Source organism: Etheostoma spectabile, chromosome 11 (assembly GCF_008692095.1).
Source record: "Etheostoma spectabile isolate EspeVRDwgs_2016 chromosome 11, UIUC_Espe_1.0, whole genome shotgun sequence".
Taxonomy (NCBI): Eukaryota; Metazoa; Chordata; class Actinopteri; order Perciformes; family Percidae; genus Etheostoma; species Etheostoma spectabile.
In genome coordinates, this window is record NC_045743.1 from 9699460 (window position 1) to 9721942 (window position 22483).

Here is a 22483-nt window from a genome sequence, read left to right on the forward strand (position 1 = left end):
TTACTGTGTGCCAGTGTTTGCACCAACAGAGGCCAACATTTCTGTGTGTGCGCGTGAAATTGGTAACTCACATTACTCTGTGTACTTCCAAGGAATGTACAAACAGCAGAGGAGTCTTAGCTGGAAAATAAGAGATGTAATATTTTATTTAATCATATGAAGCCAGGGCTTTAATTTTTAATTGTGAGTTTGATCAGATTCTAGGCCATGGGTAAATGTTTAATCTACCATCAGCAGCAGCCATCGGCCTGTAGCCTACTATTATTATTTTTTGCTAATCAGGAAGAAACCAAGAGCCAGCTGCTACACTGCTAAAATAGATTTCAGAAACTATGACACAAAACACTTCAGGGTTAATTTGCGAAAGCAGGAACAGTTTGGTTTTTGACAAGTTGGATTTTAAAGAAACTTTAGGGGAATTGACATGCTGCAAAGGGCCACAGGTCGGAGTTGAACGTTTGGCCGCTGCGTTGAGGAGGAAACCTCTACATATGTGCCCCCTGCTCCAACGAACTGAGCTAACCCGGCCACATTTAGTCTCCCATCATGCACACAAATGCTGTACTCCATCAAAACATCATGCATGTAAAGCATGGCGGATGAGAGCTACAGAAACATTCTGACATAATCTTTGCTCTCTGTCTCTTCACAATCCTCCCCGGTGTGCATCATGGCTTCAAGACACAACTTTTAATACTCCTCAGAGGAATTTACAGTGAGCTTGTGTGCTCATGAATAAAGATGTCAGGGCTGACAGTGCAGTGACTGGGAATGAGCAGCTTACAGGGTAAATGCATTATACTGAAATTCAGGAGCACAATCCACACACTCTCACTGCTATAAGGGAATGAAAGATTCATGGCATTCTTGAGAGGGATGGCTGTCCAAATTGAAGCTGAGTGTGATTTATTCCATGCCTCCTCTCCTTTAGTTTTCAGTCCTCATGCAAATCACTTAATCCTTGGTATTAAACCCCCCTCTATTTTCCATGCACCTACTGTACGCCACAAATCACACAGGCATGTTAAAAAAGAACATACAATTAACCAGCTCAGATATATTAACAAGTATTCCCTCTTTTTATTTATCTTTGTTTTTTCACACATAAGATGCAAGATGATCAGGTGACATTATGATCTATCGACATGCTAGGGTTTTGAAGAATAGCAATGTTACTTGGTGTAGTTTGTTTTTTCTTCTCCCATCAATAACTACAGTAGGAAGAAAAAACAATTAGGTCAGGATTTCATGAAGCTGGATGTCTGGCTTTTTTCATTGAAAAGGCGAAAAGTTAAGCTACTCCTGTGTATACATGTACTTGGAAATCAAAAGTAGTGGAACAATGGGGACCCTGGGAGTGCAGCAAAGGCCTTAAGTATGAGGACATTTTTATTTATTTTTGTGTTCCCCTCTATTTGAACAACCAAGACTGGTTTTGAGAGAAGATACCACAGGCATCTTCCTGCAGTGATGATGCATAATCAATGAGATAAATGCTTTCCCTTGATGGCTTTGTAGACCTATCCTATTCCACGGGGTGTAATAATACTTTGTACTTGAATGAGTCTTGACAAAAGGAAGCTGACACCATGCAGAGACAAGTTAAATGGACATAACATAGCAGTGGCCGCTTAGCTAACCACGCTGAAAGAAATGAGACATGTGGTATGCGTGGGTGCAGGGTTTCATAGGTTACTCTCCACCCAGGGGACTGAAGGGCCGCGTACCCCTGCCGAGGTGTGCTGCAGGAAACTTGGGTGACCACACTCCAAAAGAGCGCATCCATTTTTCATTGCACTAAGCCCTCTTTAGTGTCTCGCAGTATGAGGTGAAACACATACAGAGCTTTCCTCATCAGGTTTCATTTGTTAGATTGGAATCAGCTTGTCCAGGTAGATGTAACAAATTAAACAGCCCAGTGGGGCTTTGTGCAATGGAAAGTGTGGATAACATGCTTAGTTAATTTCAAAGAGAAGACATAGATACCTGCTTCATTATAGACACATTTGCATATTAATTTAATGGATGGTTTTCTACCATTGCTGCGCTTAATCACATTGTGATTAGTAGTGCGGAGGAGCAGATAGAGCTTTTGAACACCATACCAGTACAGGTCTAACTTTGCATTGTACAGGAATGTTCATCCACAGGCTATTTTTATCTCATGGGATACTTGTACTGGAGGTAGTAATCTAATATTCCTATCAATACCATCTGTGTATTTCTCTTAATCAGTCACTGTATTCTAGCAGTATTTTTTTTTTTTTACCATCCATTGATTACAACCACTGATAAGCAAAATATTATGAATTGATAAATGTAAAGCCGGAGCTGCTAGTTATCCCTTAGGGCTCTGGAGACACTGACTGAAGATGAAATTAGGCTGGGCTGAGGCGAGATGTTGCCACAAGGCCCGAGGACTCTAAAGAAGGGTTAGCTTGCATGGGTTTGCCCTACATGCCCTACTCCCGATGGGCTATGCCCCAGTAACATTGCATGTTGACTTTAGCAGAATGGCCCTAAACAAGAAACATGTCAGATTTCATTTTACAAAACTTTCTACCAGGCAGTAGTCTGGGGCTGTACTGTTTAAAAGCTCCAGTTGTGGATATTACATTGGTAGAAAGATACAAAAACAAAAATCAGTGCTCAACAATATTACTTGTGTTTCTCCCTAAAGCAGATCAGCTCATGCAGATTAATATGATGCCTCATACATTGATCGAATAGCATAAAAATAGCTTTTCTTTTTAAAAAAATAGAATGGTACTCGCATACTACATAAATATAACAAATTCTATTGTATATGTTTATGTATCTGTAAGACATCTTACAGTTTTACCACAACTCTGTTTGACCTGTAAGCCATCATTGTAAGAGTTTCTACAGGATCACTTTCTTAAGCAGCAATGTTTTAATAATTGATGATGGAAATATAATCTACAGTAATGAAATTTCCATCATTAAAAGGGAGCTAGTCTTAATGCACTGTCCATTTATTCAAACAGGTGTAAATAACATTTCTTGGCTCACAGGGAAACACACTACGCAAAGGACAGGGAGTTAATGGACACTCTCTGGTAAAAACTACTCTACTGTCAATGATGTTGACCATGTCCAGCAGCTATGGTCATGTTAAGATGGTATTATGTTGTGCTGAGTAGTGTTGCAGAAGAATGGGAAGGTCGGATAGCCCAAAACCCAAATGGTCAGCTTTCTTCCGTAGCTCATGTACTGTACACTACAGCTTATTTGTATTTATATTTACCAGTGTCAGAAGTTAAAATGTAAATGTATAGGAGATAGGAATGTTATGGTAAAGTGGAGAGAGAGCTTAAGACGAAACGTAAACAAAACGCAAGAAACACGTCACACGTCTCTTAATGGGACCTATGTTTTGTTAACTTATTTCCCCAATATTTTATAGAACCCCAATATAATCAATAATCCATATGCATTTTCAAAGTGAAGAAGGTTTTTGGGGGGGGGGGGGTTGGGGGGGGGGCATTCAGAATGGTATTTCATATGCTGTTTGATGATGCAACAAGAACTTGAAGCAAACTGACACCTTTAGATAGGGTAGAGAGCAAGCAGCGGGAATTAATAAGTCAATCTATCAAACTGACAGTGATGACAGGGAGAAAAAAGCTAAAAATAAAAGCAAATGTGAGACTAAATTCAACAACAAGAGAAGCATGGATGTAACACTTTATTTATGAATTGTGAAGATAAATAAAATGACTGATTTCATTCATGCAAAGAAAATATAACATAAAGTGATAACGAAATAGTAAGTGTTGTCCCAGTTAATGTCTCCAGTACACTTTGTTGTTATAAAGTATGAACAGCTACTTTTACAATTGGAATGTCAGAATGCATTATCTGATTTTCATCTGTTATTCCGTTTTGTTTTTGTTTTTTCAGGAAACTTTTATTTTCTTTCTCATTTGGTATCTATGTGGGATAAAGGGTTGTGCACATTAATATCCCAACAACTTGTAAATAGGTCAATTTACAAATCCAATATTATAGGTCAAATTACAAATCCAATTTTATGTCCCAATGAGTCTGAAAAAGACCATAGGTCCTCATAAAGCTGTCTGACAGTTTTGTTTATCATGCCTCTTCAGCTGAGAAATTATGTCTGCCAAGGCAATTAGTCAGTCAAAAACAGGGGGTAGCATCACAGAGCTAGAAAATGGGATCTTCCTATTTTTTAATCTTTATATAGCATTCTATGGCTTGACTTGAAATGATAAGTTTGGTTTATGGGTGGGTAGGCAACGATGATAATTTTATGATCTCATTATAAACCTTAATATACATGTCAATAACATTATATTAAACCCACACAGAAGCCATCATGGAATGCTGTGGATCTCAGTACTATTAAATATTAATATTAAACAGATTTAGGATGAAAAATAGGTTGAAAATAAAATCTAAGCTTCAGGTTCACATCATTTTCCCAACCAATGTACCGTCAGTAGGCTCTTGGCCTTTGTTGGAAAAATCAATAAGAAGATGAATAACGCAGTTGTTCCCACTGAGGCTGAGGCTGTCTTTCTTCAGGTCATGAGTGTCTCCAATGACGTAGTTTTCTGCCACTTATTTTAGCTGGAAGAAAGAAAAGTTGTGTTTTATTCACATAAAGTTCCTCTTGTTTACCATGATAGTATAATTATCATCAAATAGATGCACATACTTTTACATAACCATAAATAATATAGTCATAAGAATATATTATCAAATCAAATTTAGTGCTGCCCAGTCTCAGTCTGATTTAACATCTAAAGAAGCTTTCCTTTCATCCATTTTTAGTAGAGGTGACATTCAGCAGGAGACCAGATGAGAGGGGACCCCATGGCTTAGCCTTTAAGCATGACCATTGTTTTCCCATCTGGTAATGTAAACTCCAGCCCAGAAAATTTCTGCTGAATTTACCATCTTGGCTTTGCACAGAGCATAGCTCTATATATTGTACACTAGATCTCTGTTGTTAACAAACTAATAAATATTCAGTTTATTACTTTTCGTCTGTTTTAGATAATGCAGTGCATCATTTTACTGTTAGGTTGCTTTAAGACCCACACAACCACAATGCTTACATTGTCAAAAATATTCTGTAAAGAAAAATGTATGTAAGCATGCAGCCTAAAAATTTAATTGATAAGTTCAACACTGGATTCAGTGAACCTAAGCAATTCATATTCAATGCACGGGTTATTGCTCTAATAAGAAAAGTTTAATAAACCCCTGACAGAAGGCTTAAATAAGATCAAGTGTTCTTGCATGCCTGAGCAATGGAGCTAAGGGGACATCTGCATCTGTTTCCCCACATAATGAGGAGAAATGTTGAAATCTCATTCTCATTTTTCATTTCTACATGTAAACAACTCACCTCTGCCTTGCTCTATACCGAAGCAATACATGATGCTTCAGAAGGGGAAGTGTCAGAATACAAAAGGCTAAATCATTTTTTATAACATAGCATTTGATAATTTACAATACCATACACTCTGAAATATATATATATTATATACACTGTATATTTCTTTTCTTATCTTGAGTACCTCATTAGAAAGGTCTCAATGTACTTGCCTTGACATACCTTTCTGAATATATTAAAAACAACAAGTTGTTGGGGAAAATGTTCACATTTTGGTTGAAAAACAAAGGATATGTGGTTGTAATAGAATTGAATAATATTTTTTGTCAGTTTACATGCACAACAAATGTTGTAGTCTATTATCAACGTCTTGGTGTTGGTGGTGTTAAGGACCAGGTTGTTGTCCGTGCACCACATAGGCAGCCGCTCGACCTCGTCCCAATGAGCGGACTCATCTTTCCTAGAGATGTGTTCCTGATCGTGGTGTCATCCGCAAATTTCATGATGCTGTTATTGAACTGGGCAGGGGTGCAGTCATGTACAGGGTAAAAATTATGGGTCTCAGCACACACCAACTGTGTAGAAATCTGACATTAGAAAATATGGAGAATATGTAATGCTAATAGGGATATAACTGTGCTCCAAAAGTAATCTCAGTTCCAACCAGGGACCTTTGTTGCATGTCATTCACTCCTCTCTTCCCCTCATTTCCTATTACCTACCAAGTGTCCAATTTTAAATAAAGGGAAAATGCCCCCAAAATAAACTCAATAAGTGCACATTTTTAGACCACAGATTTCAAGGATTTATTACAAAATGTAATTCCTGCAGGATTTTTTAGATAATTCGAGCTCAATACTGAATAGCTGACCCTAACCCTAAATGAGCATAATGTTCAATCAAACAAATCAAATTCTAAACCAAAAATGCTCCCTTTTATTAAAAGGACAATGTAGAAAAGGGTGAATGATTTCTGGGAAATGCAGGAAAGTGCTTTTTTAAAAAGGGGATTTTCTGGGGATAGACTCACAGCTCTCTGAGCACTGCTCATCTACTTCACAACATAATCAGGCACCCATGACACCGGACAAGATGGGTGTGGAGTGCACATCTCTGGTCTTATTATCCACACACAGCAGATACAAATGTTGTGCTATATGTTCCCATGATACTGATGAAATATTTATTTTTACCTGCTGTCCATTTTTGACATTTTCCATTGTCGTAAATCCACATTATCATGTGTTCAATGGTGACAATGTAGCATCACTTTTTGAGGTTTGGATGCAGAAATTCTTGTAACGGAACTCTGGCATGTTAAGGCAGAGCAGGCTTGTTATATTTAGTCAGACAGTCCGTCTACTGCTAATGAATGCTGCGGGCAGGGTGTCTGTGAGTCCTCCAGAGATTACAGTGAACACTTGTAGTTTGTGTCCTCTGACTGGGAGTCGTAGCAACACAACAAGCCAGACAGAAAGACAGAAGGGCCAACATAGATGGGCAAAGGGACAGTGTTAAACATTTTGATTGTGTAAGCCATAAGGAAAATACCACTAAATATAGTCTCTAAAAAAATAAAAACTCTTTAAATATGTATTCAATGTGTTTTTTTTTACTTATGTGTCAATTCAAGATAGCTTTCTGCCATACCAGAGATGGTCACAGTGATATTGTATTGTACATCACCCTGGTTGTATAGGAGCTATTGTTTTTCTGTTTAGGGTCCAGTGAGTAGAAACTTTCATTGCTGGGAAGTTGTGCCCTTAGGCATAAACAGCTTCTACCAGCACAGCTATAACCAGTTCAGCTGAGAAATTGGGATATTCTGGGCTCAAGACTAAGTTTAGATCATGGATTGTTTTTTGCTCCACTGCCTCACACGATGCTCAGTCCTACTGATTGTTCCTTTGAGCACACTGCAATCCTCTAAATTGGCTGTAATTTGTGCTGCCTATTTGATCTATTCTACTAAACCTTGTTATCTGCACTATACTGCATCATATGTGTCCAACTCCTGCTAAGCTTAAAGTAATTTTCATTTATGTATGTTATACATTAAAGCTTAAGTGTGTAACTTTTTTGTATAATAATGAACATTCGTTACATTCAAGTCATTGCCAAATGAGTTGCTACAAAGCTAATTAAGACCATCAGCTTCACACAAATCTCTGTATTTCTCAGTATGGCTATGTTCTGAAGTGAAGATAATTACCTCTTCTGAAGAGTCCATCATGGTTTTTTTAATCCTCTGTGTCCTCCTTGGCTACTTGCAACTTTGTGGGGGAGGTTTGGGGGCGGTGAGTTTTCACGGATAGCTTGTATCATGTGGACACACTGACAGTTTTGTTATCATTACTTACAATTCCTTATGGGGGAGACAGAAACTCTAAAAACGTACATTTACATATAGGGCATGCAGCATGCATGAGCACACACATGCACATACAGTATACTTAGTTTAACCCCTGAGATGTCATATTTTTGTACTCTGTACTATTTAATTTGCTCTGACATGCAGGCATTGACCTTTAAATCAGATCTACTTCTCCTCAGTATTCCCAACATTTATGTGAAACCAGCCTCTACAATGACTTGCATGATTGTGATAGTAAATCAATTTCCCTTAAGCATATTTTGTTTCTGTAGTTTTAGGTCAAATAAAGACATCTTGGAAAATTCTAACCCTTTTAGAGATGCCAGGCAGAAGAATGATTGATGATTCAGCTTTTTGGCACTGACATGTTGTTTCTCTTTCAGGGTCTGACTTCCAGTGTAACATTCACGTAATCCCTGTGAAAAACGAGGAGGGTTTGGTGATGATGTTTATCTTAAATTTTGATTACGTCTTGGATGAGGAAAGTGACAACTCCACAGAGAAGATAAGCCCAACGTCCCCTACAAAGTCAGATCAAAGTGAGTATTTGACACACAATTCAATCCTTGCTATGACATAAACATACCTGAAAAAGAATTGCTACGGAGTGAAAAAGTAGAAATGTGAATCTCTGAATCTGAATGTCTTTTGAGGTTGTGCTATTTTTACAAATTGTAATTACCTTTTTAGCCACACCCTTATTGTCTAAGTAACAATGTCTTTCATGACTAAATCTAAAAGATATTCTGCATGGCAATGCATCTGTCATACATTTGTTACATGTCTTTTTTTCTCCAAATTTAAGATGTGCATATTTTGTGAGATGGCACCATTCTTTAAAAACAAACATTGAATTCACTCAATTCATAAAAATATCCCTTTACATCTGTTAGACACTAATTAAGCACTAGAGATTGTTTTGTAGTTTCCTGAGATGCTCAGTGTAACTTCCAAACATGTTGCCAGCTTCTATTACAGTATTAAAAATAAACATATGCATTATTTAGTTTTATAGCACAATGCAGTTTACATGTACAATGCTGCAAAGGGAGTGAGCGCTCTGCTTACATAACCTTATGTTGTTGAACATTTTTTAATCCTTAATTGTTTTATCTTCTTTATATCTCATGGGAGAGCAGAATATACTGCACCCTCATTTTGTATTTGCATGTGTGTCAGTAGGTGTAAATGTCATTGATTCCAGCTCGTCTATGATTGGAGGCACTCAGCATCTCTTCTCTGACTGGAGCGCAGCTATCCACTTCACTCAGCATGAATTCCTCCAGGGCACTGGCATTCGGCTTGCGCTCTCTTTTTGCGTGTCTGTAAGAGTGTGTGCATGCATGCATGTGTGTGGATGCCTATGTGTGAGCGAGTGCCTGTGCCCGTTGCTAACATTGCTAATCAGAGTTGATTGCTTGTGACCGTGCTACAGTAAGGTGACCTGTGGGTAGATGGGGCAGATAAACATACAATGTGACTTTTGATTAGAAAGGGTCTTGGCTACATGCACACATCACGCCTAAAGTATGACCTTATTATTGTCTTTGAGAAGCTTTTAGATAATACCAGGGTATAAAAGTGTAATTTTATGCTACACTGGGTTCAACTTAAATGGGGTTTTAAAAACTGATGTTAATAATTTTGTCATGAGGCTGCATGCTATCAGGCAATATCATGTGCACACATTGTCTTTTTTATTTCCACACCACATATTCACGATTTCTTCAGATGTGTATGAAAAATATAACAGCGTTCAGACCATATGGTGAAGATATTTCTTTCATGTTGTCAGGCCTTTTTAGCACAATGGCAGGACATATTCACTTTACCGGCAATGATCAGGAAGAGCATCCCCACATAGCCCAGCCATACATTTTTTAGCCTATCAAAGGTGATTTTTGGACAGTGGGGAGCTAATTATGAGCTGCTGTTGACAGCAGGCAAGTAGCCCGCATGTGTCAACTAGCCCAATATTGAGCCTGGAAGAGAGTAATCCTTTTTTCCCTGAGCTGCCATTTAGAACACCATTCAGCAACCTAACATGTCTTCAAGGCCATAAGCCAGAGACAATACTTACAAATTACTCAGCAGAAAGATTCACTTTCAGGTGCACAGAGAGTCATTTCTTTTGTTCAATTAACAACATTAGAATTTATGAACTTTTAAAATAATGGCTGAGCCAGTTACTTTCAATATAAGGGCGCACTCAGATGCACTCAGCCCTTCATCCTTATCCCTAAGAGAGACATCCTGTGAAGCAAAATCCTGTTGGGGGCTTGTATCCACAATCAAAGTGTCTTAAGTAATGCCCATTGCTCATGTTCAGAGCTGAGGGCTGGAACATAAATCACCTGGTAAATTATGATCTTCGCCTTCAGGCTCAGTTCAGGTTTTCCCCACAAAAGACCATCACTGCTAATGTTGCATCTTTCGTAGTGTTAACCTTACGCCCTAGATAAGATAAGATAAGACAAGATAGACTTTATTATTCCCACACTGGAGACATTCCTTACGCTCCATTTTCTCTTCACATGTGAACAAGACATCAAGATACTTCAACTTCTTCACTTGAAGATGCAAACTTGCTCAAAGGGCACAATTCCCTGTTTTCAAGAAGAGTGCAAGAACGTCCTTCACGGTCAGCTGCAAACTGTCCCAATAACAAAAAATAAACATACATTTAATGAAGGACAGGTTGAACTATCTCTTTCAGTATTAGGAAAAATCAGCCCCCCTTGTGAGACATTCTCAGTCATCCAGTTAATAGGGTATAGAAGTATTAAATCACAGGCAAGTTGCAGTCTAATTTTATAAGACATTTTGTCACTGAACCGAGAGATTAAATTAGTCTACTCACTAGTGGGGAGTTCCAATTAGGTAAACCTTTTTTGATGATTCACATTTAAAAGTCACTAATAAGATCGCACAACAGTAATATGTAAGTCTTCATAGTCCAATGAATTCATGTATGTATTAGTTTGAAACCACCTCAGAAGACATGTCATGACAGCACTGTAAGCTGCTAATAAGCTTTTTCAGGAGAGCTTTAAAAGGCGTTTGTCAAATAGCAGCAAGATGTAGTAAAAACTTCAGAGCAACACGCAAAGGAGAGAAGCAGAGCAGTCATTCTATACATAGTAGATGGAGTGTCCAGTTAACACAGCATCCCTGTGTTTTATCTATATGACACCAACGTGAATATTTGTTTGCAGGTAACTGTTGACAGGTTTTACTCAAAAACACAAATAGGTCAACCTCACGGTGGTGCTAGGGAAAAAGTCAGGGGACCCTCAAAGTCCGTAGACTTCATTCTTTGGGGAACATGAACAAAAAAATGTAATAACAATCCTTTAAAAAATTGCCGAGATATATTGCTGTACCATCTGACACCAGCAGACCACCATTGCCATCCCTAGGGCTATGCCGCTAGTGTGCCTAAAAATAAACCTTTCCTCTTAGTTCTTCTCCAACAAATGTCAATAAAAAGGTTTGTGAAAATTTAAAATTGTAAAGTGTATCAACTGGAAATCTGAAATATAAAAGTAAAATATGGGTACTATATGTTTTTATAATATAGTACAAAATGTATCTGTGTAGTATCATGATATTTTTAGGACTGTATTTGTACTGGTGAGGATGTCATTATAGAAGGGCTCTGTTGTGATCATTGGTACTACAGTGATTTACATTGCATAACAAGGAAGGTTTACCTAAGCCACTCCAACAACAAACTGCATCTTATGGGTTTGATATGAACTAGACTTCATTTTACTCTATAGTAAAATGTATCAACACTCAAGAACATTATTGACAGCCTCCCGACAGAGAAGAGACGGGAATGTTGTCCATGTCTTCTGCCAGCTCAGGATGTGATTAGGTTCCTCTCCAGGACTCTTGTTGAGTCTCATATCTCTATTGTAAGCTGCTATAGTTGTAACATCTGCACATTTGGCCACTGAAGGGAAACAGATTGCAATGATGTTATGTAAGGAGGCTGCTGAGGGATGGGCGCCTCACGTATGAGGCAGGGTTCACTTCCACCCTCTCTGTTGTTAATGAGCCAAAACCTTCCCAAGAGGTTATTAACATTTGCTACTGTGTCCCTTCTGAAAATTCTGTACCTTTCTCAAACTAATGAGGCATACTAAATCAGTTGTGCTATCTGCTCCTTCCCATGCTCATTGGGCACTGAAAGAACAAGTGTTGCAATATGACAAAACCAAATGTCTTGATATGTCAAAAATGTCATAGTTTAGTGCACAGATCTTTTAACACTGCAAATATTCAACACTAAAATTTAAAACTTTCTGCTAACAGCTTTCTTCTGTTTTGTTAATTAAAAGATGTGAAGCTTCAGTTATAGAAATTCAGAAATTACATCCCCTGCTTGTCTAGGGACAGATGCAGTAGGGACATCTTATAAAAGATTGATTTGAAAAAAAGTACACGGAGGCCTGCACACTTAAGAAAACAGACCTAAATTTGTTCATTTAATTATTTATAGACAAAAATGTTTTAGCACCTGCTATTTTTGATGTTGGGCCTTCATGTACTTTTTTGTATTGCTGTTGTGCATAGGCGCCAATTTATCTTTTCCTTCGTGGGTGGTCATTGGCGCACGGCCTTTAAAGGTCCTATTTCACTTTATGAGTGTTTTTTTAACATTAATATGCATTCCCCCAGCCTGCCTTTGGTCCCCCAGTGGCTAGAAATGGTGATATGTGTAAACCGAGCCCGGGGTATCCTGCTCTGTCTTTGAGAAAATGAAAACTCAGATGGGCCGATCTGGAATCTAGGTTACCTCCCCTTTCTCTGCTTTGCCTGCCCAGAGAATTTGTTCAGCCCATGAGAAAGAGAGAGACATCATGGCTTTCGAACAGATATAGTAGTAGGGGACCCTTAAGGCCTGTACAAAAGCATCCAAAAGCACCATGTCTTTAAAAAAAAAAGTAGTCGAGCAATGTTTGCATTTCAGAACCTTAGGAAGCGGCCGACACAAACACACATGCCTATTAACTCAATAATAAAGACGTAAAGTAGGCTGCAGAATAAACTGCTTATCCAGTCATCACTTTCATTGTTCATTATGTAACACTAAAAACATTGTCATATTTCTTTTTCACTTTTTAGGGAGCAGTAGATTCTTTCGCTTCCGCCAGGCCGCTTTGAGCCTAATGAATACCAAGCAATCTCTTCCGCAAGAGGACCCAGATGCTGTGATGGTGGACCCGCCCAAAGAGAATGAGGTGGCCCTGCAGAGTTTACCGTCACCCACCAAGAGCATTTGCAGTCCCATTGAGATCAATGACACGCATGGCCTTATTGGCTCCAGCCTCCACTCCCCTCAGCCCAAGGTTGGCCCTGAACCACTTGACCATTCATCCCCTAAACTTCTCTGGGAAAACCTATACCAGACAGAGCCGCACCAGTCCTCCTCTGCCCTGTCGAACACCTTCCCCAGAGGCAGCATCAACAGCATGAGGCGAGCCTCATCTGTCCATGAAATTGAGGCCTACAGCTCCAATTCCAAAAGCATATTCAGGGATGGTCAAACCAGTGAAGGTATGTACTACAGTGTGTAAGTTCAGCTAACAGCTCCAGTCTGTGATTAGTGTACTACGAACAAATTACAGATTTGGTCTCCAAAAGTGATATTTAAAGGTCCCATGGCATGACAATTTCCCTTTATGTGTTTGTTTTTTTAACATTAATGTTAAACCTGTGTAATGTAGTTCTTAGTTTGGACTCCGGTAGCAGATTCTGACATAGACTTGTTTTAGTTGTAAGTGATTTTATTGCATCTCTGTTGTTGCATGTCCGAGTGTTGGAGAAATGTGATGAGGTGAAGTTAGATTCAGTAGTACAACCAAATCCAAAGTTAAGTTTCTCACTAAACAATGAGATACTGGAGAATAAGGCCTGAGGAGTTACCACATGGTGAGTGGAAACAATCTTGTGATGAGTGAGTGGAGAGCTGGGTATCTTGTACTGAGCTTGATTGTAAATGGAAGCCAGGCGTGCCTGGTAATGCCTGTAGAGCCACGCCCCTGTAGATGAAGTCACACACACGCACACACACACACACACACACACACACAACACACACACACACACACATCACACACAGAGGAGGAGACATAGGGAAAGACTGAAAGGGAAAACAAACAGGAAACACAGACCGGGCTGTGACAATTAATATGAGTTCCCCCAGCCTAACTATGGTCCCTCAGTGGCTAGAAATGGCGATAAGTGTAAACCAAGCCCTGGGTACACTGCTCTGCCTTTGAGAAAATATAAGCTCAGATGGTCCGATCTGGAATCTTACCCCTTATGAGGTCATAAAGAGCATGGTTACCTCCCCTTTCTCTGCTTTGCCCACCCAAAGAATTTGGCCCACCCATTAGGGAGAGACATCATGGTTTTCAAACGAGTGGCAGTTGGTCAAGGCCACACCCCCAGAGCACAATGTCATGGGACCTTTAAGAGACACAAAGGAGATAACTTAATCATATAAATAATAAATATATCATAATCTCTCATGACCGAAAGAACGAGATCCAGGGTACAAGCGGCCGAAATGGGTTTCCTTTGGAGGGTTGCTAGCATCTCCCTTAGAGATAGGGTGAGAAGCACAGTCATTCGTGAGGAGCTCGGAGTAGAGCCACTGCTCCTTTGCGTCGAAAAGAGCCAGTTGAGGTGGTTCGAGCATCTGGTAAGGATGCCTCCTGGGCGCCTCCCTAGGGAGGTGTTCCAGGCACGTCCAGCTGGGAGGAGGCCTCGGGGAAGACCCAGGACTAGGTGGAGGGATTATATCTCCAACTTGGCCTGGGAACGCCTCGGGATCAACCAGTCAGAGTTGATTAATGTGGCTCGGGAAAGGGGAGTTTGGGGTCCCCTGCTGGAGCTGCACCCCCCACAACCCGATACCTAATAAGCGTGCGAAGATGGATGGATGGATGGATAGATATAACATCTTTTCTTAAATGTATTAATTTCTCTTTTTTATTTGTTCTGTCAACAAAATGCTTCAAAAAATGTTAGAGGTAATCATGTATTTCTGCCCATGATGTAATTGCTCAGTGCTGTTTTGGTTCAAGGAAGGCAATCAGCATAAATGCTCTTCACAGATCCCCTTTCGTGTTGAGTGGGCTGACTGCACTTAATTATGTGAAATGATTCAGCTGTCTATAAAATAATATAATGTTATCATACAAAGCCTAAGCCTCATATCCGCTCTCATCATATGCCAATCAAAGCATTCCTTTAAGATTAGTTTGCATAGTGTATGCTTGTCTTATGTGACATTGTAGTGGCTCTGCTGACTACCTATTGTTCCAAGCTGCGCAAGGCATACAGTGTGTGGGAAAAATCCTAAACAATTGCATAGCTGGCCATGTGCCAACATTGTGTTATGGTACAGAAATACTCTGTATTCAACAGCTCTCGGTCGTCACATATAAAATTACCTGTGAAATGATTTTAAGAGAGGCACTTTCTCGAGTCCACCATAACTGTTAACACATGCGCGTTGATGTATGCGTAACCTGTGATGAAAGCAGAAGCACAGATTGTTTAACTTTGCTTTTTAGAAAACTTTAGAAAACTTAAAAAGCTTTTATTTCTTAATGAAAAACCAGTTCCCTTAAATATTTAATTTGCTTTAATTCACAGCCAAGTATAGTTCTTGGTACCCAACCTTATTCTTACATTTCTTGCATTTCCATTTTGCAAAGAAGGTAGCTAAACATTCCCTGTAGCCCCTCCAATATCCACCGATGCCAGAATACAGTAGTCTAAGGTATTGTGTAAGTATGGTAGGCGGCTACTGTACATCTGGATACACAAATGCATCTATAGTACACAAAGCTCTATGTATCATTATGTCACCCTAATACCAAAAACATGGCAATGAGGTTTACAATTATCCCATTATTTCTCAAGTCAGAGCTTGAAAATCCAAACTCTGATATCCCTATTTCACCAAAGTATTAATTGTAATTGCTTTACCTCTGTTCACTAAATCAAGTGAGCATACTTATATTAATTTTCAAAGCCATCGGTGAATAATAACTTCGGTTCTTACTAAAACATTTCAACTCTTATCAATGTACAAATTTGAAATATACGTTTACCAAGGTTATTAATGTGACGGCTGTTATTTGTTCCAAACCACCAGGTCCATTTAATCATGTGAAGTCCAGCCTTCTTGGCTCTACCTCTGATTCTAACATCAACAAGTATAGCACCATCAGCAGGATCCCTTTGATTGCACTCACCTTCTCTGAGGGGACTGATAAGAAGACTCATTCTCCGCCAACATCCGAGACGACCATCATAGCACCAAAGGTCAAAGACAGAACGCACAATGTCACAGAAAAAGTCACACAGGTGAGTCAAGAAGCTCCACTTTCTTTGGCATTACAGTATCTTCTCAACCAAAGGCAAAGTTTTCAGCGACCATCATAAGACCTAAGACCTGGGGTTTTATTCGCAATAATCCTTGATTATGTATTTTAAAGAACACAATTAGTGGTGGGCGTGGGTGGGAAATAGGCAAAGTGTTTATGTATGAATAACTGCACTGGCTGTAATCATTGGTTGGGGGACCTGCAAGTTGGGTTGTGGGATAGCGTGGTGTGATACACAGCAGGTGTTACAGCCTGCCAGTGAGATTTCTGGCTGGTGGGTGAAAATAAAAAGAAGCTGGTGATCCCAGTTCACAGAGATCTACTGCCTACCCAGAGCAACAGTAGAGCAGAGGCATTAAGGACAAGAAGGAAGAATAATTGGGTATTCCTAATTGCAGGGAAAGTTTGGATAATAAAAAGAAACATTTCTTGTCATATGGCTGAAACAGCGGCTATTTTGTTGTACAATTCCCAGTTGACAAGACCAAAGGCACAGCTGATGCAAGCTTGCCAAGGACAACTAAGAGTGCAGGCAGGCCTCCACTGCAATTTTGATTAATGAATGCCTGTGTTTCATCCGAATACATTCAATAGAAAGCCAAAATGCATATACAGTACTTTTTGCATGACTTGACTTTATTCATTCTGACCTATTATTTTGTATTAATAGCAATGAAAACAGTGTGTAGATCACACTACAACAGAAAAGCAATACTGTGTATACTTCCTTAGCAACGGCCAAGCACAAGCCCAGAAACCTTATATTGAAATATCTTTCTACAGCTTACTCATTCATAAATGAAGAAAAACCATCAGCAGGATAAAATGCTCTCCCTGCTTGCTGACTTTAGTTTGAAGTTTGGAGAAATCTATAATTCATGTGTTGAAGATAGGGGAATGTGTACAGTAATGAATAGAGAGACCTGCCGCCCTCATCCGCACTATTTTCTGCCATAAAAGGGCATTGTCTGTCACTGCTTATTAAGCCAAAAACAGGGGAGGGCTTGGCCTTCTTGAGCACACTGCATTATTTATTAGTAAGTTAGAGTTCATTCTCATGAAGAAATTAAAACAAATGTTTGTCTACCAAAATAGAAAAATAGAAAAATAAAAATCTATCAAAAAATATCTGCACAATATCAGCACAAATGTATGTACAGCTTTTTTCCACTTTATTGACTTTACAGTAAAGTAGTTACAGTTTTTACCAAGAGTACTGATGTGGAACGAGTCAGTGGCACCACATTATTTATGACCCCACGACATTGGCAATCTACCTGTCATACTAAAGTGGCTGCCTTTACCTAATACTGTTTGACTGCAGAGCACTTACGTTTGTGTGTCACAGTTGCTGTCAAATCGGTCCTTGGAAGTCTGTGAGTTGGCTCAATTACCTGCTGAGCTTTAGCAATAATTATCATAAGAATTAAATATCTGAAGGTGTCTTTGATGAAATTGTCAGAAGGATAATCAACAAAAAGGAGCACAATACACATCAATATAGAAAGATGACAGGACATTAGGTTTTCAGGGATCCTATTCAACTAAGCTGTTGATCCAAGTTGAAATTAAGTGAAAACCTGTCTGACTTCAAACTGGAGGTGTAATCAGATGGTTTGACTTACTTACTCCTCCAGGTCCTGTCACTCGGAGCCGATGTGCTACCAGAGTACAAACTCCAGACAGCGCGCATTGACAAGTTCACCATTCTCCACTATAGCCCCTTCAAAGCTGTGTGGGACTGGCTGATCCTGCTACTGGTCATCTACACTGCAATCCTCACTCCCTACTCTGCAGCTTTTCTTCTCAATGACACAGAGGAGCAGAAGAGGCGTGAATGCGGATACTCCTGCAGCCCTCTTAATGTAGTGGATTTAATGGTGGATATCATGTTCATCATCGACATCCTCATAAACTTCAGGACCACTTACGTAAACCTGAACGAGGAGGTGGTCAGCGATCCAGCTAAGATTGCAATTCATTACTTTAAAGGCTGGTTCCTTATAGACATGGTGGCGGCAATCCCCTTTGACCTTCTTATCTTTGGCTCAGGATCAGATGAGGTATGTTCTCTCTAATGCATATTTTTTTCCTGTTTTTTTTTTGCTCCCAGAGAGCTTTGCTGCACATCAACCATGCAATGACCATGCTTGCACTGTTATCCATTTACTGAGTCCAGACTTGTGCCCCTGGGCCCCTACTTAAAGCCTGAATCTTTCTGTCTCGGCTCTAAAAAGGATTACTTTAAATTGCATGTTTTTTCATACTTTTTTTTCTCTCCTTTTTCCTCTTTTTTTTGAATGGTCCTGATTCTAGAATCCATTTACACGGATTAATGGCTTACCAAATGGAAATCAATGATGCATTTATGTGAAGAGCACGCCAACGGGGGTGTGTGCACAGCTTACATGCAGATGTGAGATGGCCATTGGTAGGCTAGCTGCCAGGCCTGCTGGCTTGTTATTTGGTAGGATATGTACCTTCAGGTTTTGAATCCACTTCATTGCTTTATCGTGCTTTGTAGGCACTCCATTATACCAGAAAAGCTTCTGATTATACAGTACACCATAATCATGTTCCGTTGCCACTGCTGAGTCAGTTCAGTGAATGACAACAAACCAAAAAGAAAATTGATGTTTGTAAATCACAAAACCGTCCTGTTCAATTTGTACAAGAAATTTCAAGTAAAACATGTTATATTTTGACTATAAAATAATATATTCTTTCATAATATATATTATTTATATAATATATCATATAGCAAACCATGACTTTTACACTAATAACTTGATTTTCATTTTAAAAAACATCTGATGGGTAAAACTTTCTGTCTTTATGTCTGTAAATAGGTCAGATGCTGTGATAACATGCCGACACATTGTTTAAATGTATAGGTTACCAGCTTGGTGTTTCTAATTTTCATACACGTGAAATCCTGCTTAACTGCATTCTTATTCAGAAAATAAAAGCAACTGTAACAGTGGCAGATGATTTTCACAAGGCTCATTTAATTTCGCAGCTTAACGAGACGGTTTTAACAAGAGCTTAAGTAAACCTTATGATCGGAGCAGAGAAAATATTTGAATAAGATTTCAATCAATGTCTTGTTGCTTTCAAAACTTAGTAATGCCAGAAGATTGGACATACTGTGCAAGGCATTATCCAGAATGAGCACCATGCTGTGTTTTGTAAATGATAACTAGTCGAAACAGAAATACAAAAGATTTATTTTAAGCTGTTTCACTGTGAATGTGGTAACAAATAAGTTGAGTGCTTTGTCCCAACTTAAACCTCCTAAATGTTGTTCCTGTTAGAGAGTAGCATGGAGGGAGAGAAAGAAGTAAGGGGGGTTGTAGTGCTGTGCAGCTGTGTTATGTAATCGCTTGTTCAGGTACTTAATTGAATTTTCATTCAATTGTAGAGTGTACATGTAGTCTGACTGTTGGTTTAACCCATAAAGGATTTTAAAGGCCAAATTGAATATTTTGTTTGTAATATTTCATGGTTAATCTTTTTAATTAGTTTTTTTCTGGTGTTGTTAAATTGATAGAGTGATATTTTTGTTAACCCAGCAGTGAAACAGGCCTTAATTATGATCAGTTAATTATGATCAGTCTTACTGAGGTTGTTATGGTAGTCAGTTTACTTAAAATAACCACCAGAGCACGCTACTACTTGCTGAGCTATAGCAACTTTACAGTACATTAGGCCAATTAGATCCAGACATAACTATACTGTGCATAACATAATTTCTTTTAGGGGCTGGGTCAGTAATGCTGCCATTTCTGGTCATTCAAATCAATTGGGAAAGTTTGTGGTCATAGGTGAATGATAAAAATGTCAATGGGATTACATGTACAAGATTGGACCCAAACCTCTAATTTCAATCCAAATGCTTAACTTAAGACAGGGAGGTTGTCCCAAAGTATAGCTTACACGATAATTTAGGCCCTCAAAAAACATGATGAATCTCTTTTCAAAAGCAGAAAGCTTACAGTATAGGCCGATATCCCATATGTTATACTGAAAAAGAGGTTGGAAATCATACAAATACTGCTTATTGCACAATTGTAATCAACATATCAATAAAGCAGAACAAAAATGATTGCTGAACAATAATTTAAAGACAGCTTAATATGATATTTTGAAGGCCTAAACAACTCTGCCACTTGGCTTTAAATACAATATAACACAATATTGAATGCCATTGCTTAACAATGTCTGGATTCAAAAATAGTGGGACTGTTGTTAAAAAACTTTAACTTCATAATAAAGAAACAGAATGAGGAAAATGTTAATTAGATTTTGTTCTTCATTTGTCTTAAGAAAATAAAGATTTAATGCAATATCAACTGAGTGGTAAGGAAGGAGAGTGTTCAGACATAAAATTCATTTAAAGGTCATTCAGTAATTGTCAGGTAAATAAATCAGTTTGCCATTGGGAATGGTGGTTAGTGTTGCTAAAATCTTTCTTGGTGACACAAAAGCAGCAAAAAACTCCCAAGAAGTCACTGAATGAGTGTTACTGCCTGTTTGGCGTTGAATAAACGAGGATGTATTGGTGGCCTGCAGGTGTCTTCACGTCTTTGCTCATTGGCCTTTGACCAAATAGCTGTAGGGAGTTGCCACAATGGAGTTCATGTCTTTTTTCACTGTTGTGGAAACTTGTTACCACAGTTTGTGAACGGTGAAGTAACTCTGGATTTGTCACCGCTTTAGATTTGTTGTTAACAAAGCGAAAATGTCAGAGCGCACGGCTGTGGAAGATGTGCGACAAATAAAAAATTTTCTTGATGAGAGAATTGCATGATAAATGAAATGTCCCATACTGAAATAAGATACATGCTGTTGTAATATATTACTGCAAAAGTATTATACTACTCAAACTACTATCACTAATGAAATACCCTACTGTACATTTTGTTTAGACCACCACTCTGATTGGCCTGTTGAAGACAGCTAGGCTCCTGCGATTGGTGCGTGTAGCCAGGAAGCTGGACCGCTACTCTGAGTATGGTGCTGCAGTCCTCATGCTGCTCATGTGCATCTTTGCCCTCATTGCCCACTGGCTAGCCTGTATATGGTATGCCATTGGCAATGTGGAAAAGCCCTACTTGGAGCACAAGATTGGCTGGCTAGACAATCTGGGCGTGTCCATAGGAAAGAGATACAACTACAGCGACCCAAGCTCTGGTCCCTCTATCAAGGACAAGTATGTGACAGCACTTTACTTCACCTTCAGCAGTCTGACCAGTGTGGGCTTTGGAAATGTTTCCCCAAACACCAACTCAGAGAAGATCTTTTCCATCTGTGTCATGTTGATTGGCTGTGAGTATGTTTTGTTCTTTTCTATTTTTATTTTTAGCTAAACTTAATTCTGCATTTATCTAGTGAAGTGGATTAAGGCATACACTGATTTTGATCACATCCTAAACTATCTATTGCATGTCTGTCTGTCCTGGGAGAGGGATCCCTCCTCTCTTGCTCATCTTGAGGTTTCTTTCAATTCATTGTTTTTTTTTTAGTTTTTCTTTACCACAATCTAGAGTGTAAGGATAGAGGCTGTATGCTGTACAGATTGTGAAGCCTCCTGAGGCAACTTAGGGATTTGTGAAATTGAGCTGCAGTATATAAATAAAAATTGACTTGATTTGACTTGACTAGACGGATTGCCTGTGTTCATGTCAGTACTTGTTCACCTTCAATCAAGCTAACAGCGTGTCTCTCTGTGGGCAAATGCAATAAACATGCAAAACAGTCTTTAGAATTTAACTCACCTCTTCATCATTGTTTGTATTTCAGCCCTCATGTATGCCAGTATTTTTGGAAACGTCTCTGCCATTATCCAGAGGTTATACTCAAGTACGGCCCGATATCATGCTCAAATGTTACGGGTCAAGGAGTTCATACGCTTTCACCAGATACCCAACCCGCTGAGGCAGAGGCTGGAAGAGTACTTTCAACACTCCTGGGCCTACACCAATGGCATTGATATGAACACGGTAAATAAAAAAGGATCACCACATCTACCTGTCCTCTAACTGTAACTGTAAATCATACCCACAGTAATGTAATAAATGAATGTCATTGAATGATTGTAGAAATGCTATGTATGCAAGAATCTAAAAAGAGCTTTCTTTCTCTTGTCTTTTTTTCATCTGGATTAACATCTCTACACTGGTAAGAGCAGGAGGTACATGTTTTTATTTCTTGTCATTTTCTTGTCATAAAATAGCAACCCCGTTATCCTGATAGTGTCATCATAGCGATTACCATTACTTATGCATGATTTGTGTGAATTTATCTAAG

The 22483-nt window shown here is 39.0% G+C and overlaps 1 protein-coding gene and 1 long non-coding RNA gene across 2 annotated transcripts in view; one reads left to right on the forward strand and one right to left on the reverse strand.

Annotated features, from left to right (window-relative positions):
* LOC116698121 (uncharacterized) overlaps positions 1-5814 on the reverse strand; it is a 9798-nt gene extending 3984 nt beyond the window's left edge. Inside the window, exons 1-2 of the long non-coding RNA XR_004334124.1 lie at positions 5802-5814; positions 3075-3077 (exon numbers count right to left, since the gene is read on the reverse strand). This is a non-coding gene — a long non-coding RNA (uncharacterized LOC116698121). The remainder of the gene's footprint in view (positions 1-3074; positions 3078-5801) is intronic.
* Positions 1-22483, forward strand: part of kcnh7 (potassium voltage-gated channel subfamily H member 7) — a 36025-nt gene that overhangs the window by 2105 nt on the left and 11437 nt on the right. Inside the window, exons 3-8 of the mRNA XM_032529895.1 lie at positions 8147-8302; positions 12897-13328; positions 15943-16154; positions 17812-18237; positions 21103-21502; positions 21977-22177. Of these exons, the coding sequence (XP_032385786.1) occupies positions 8147-8302; positions 12897-13328; positions 15943-16154; positions 17812-18237; positions 21103-21502; positions 21977-22177 (1827 nt within the window). The remainder of the gene's footprint in view (positions 1-8146; positions 8303-12896; positions 13329-15942; positions 16155-17811; positions 18238-21102; positions 21503-21976; positions 22178-22483) is intronic.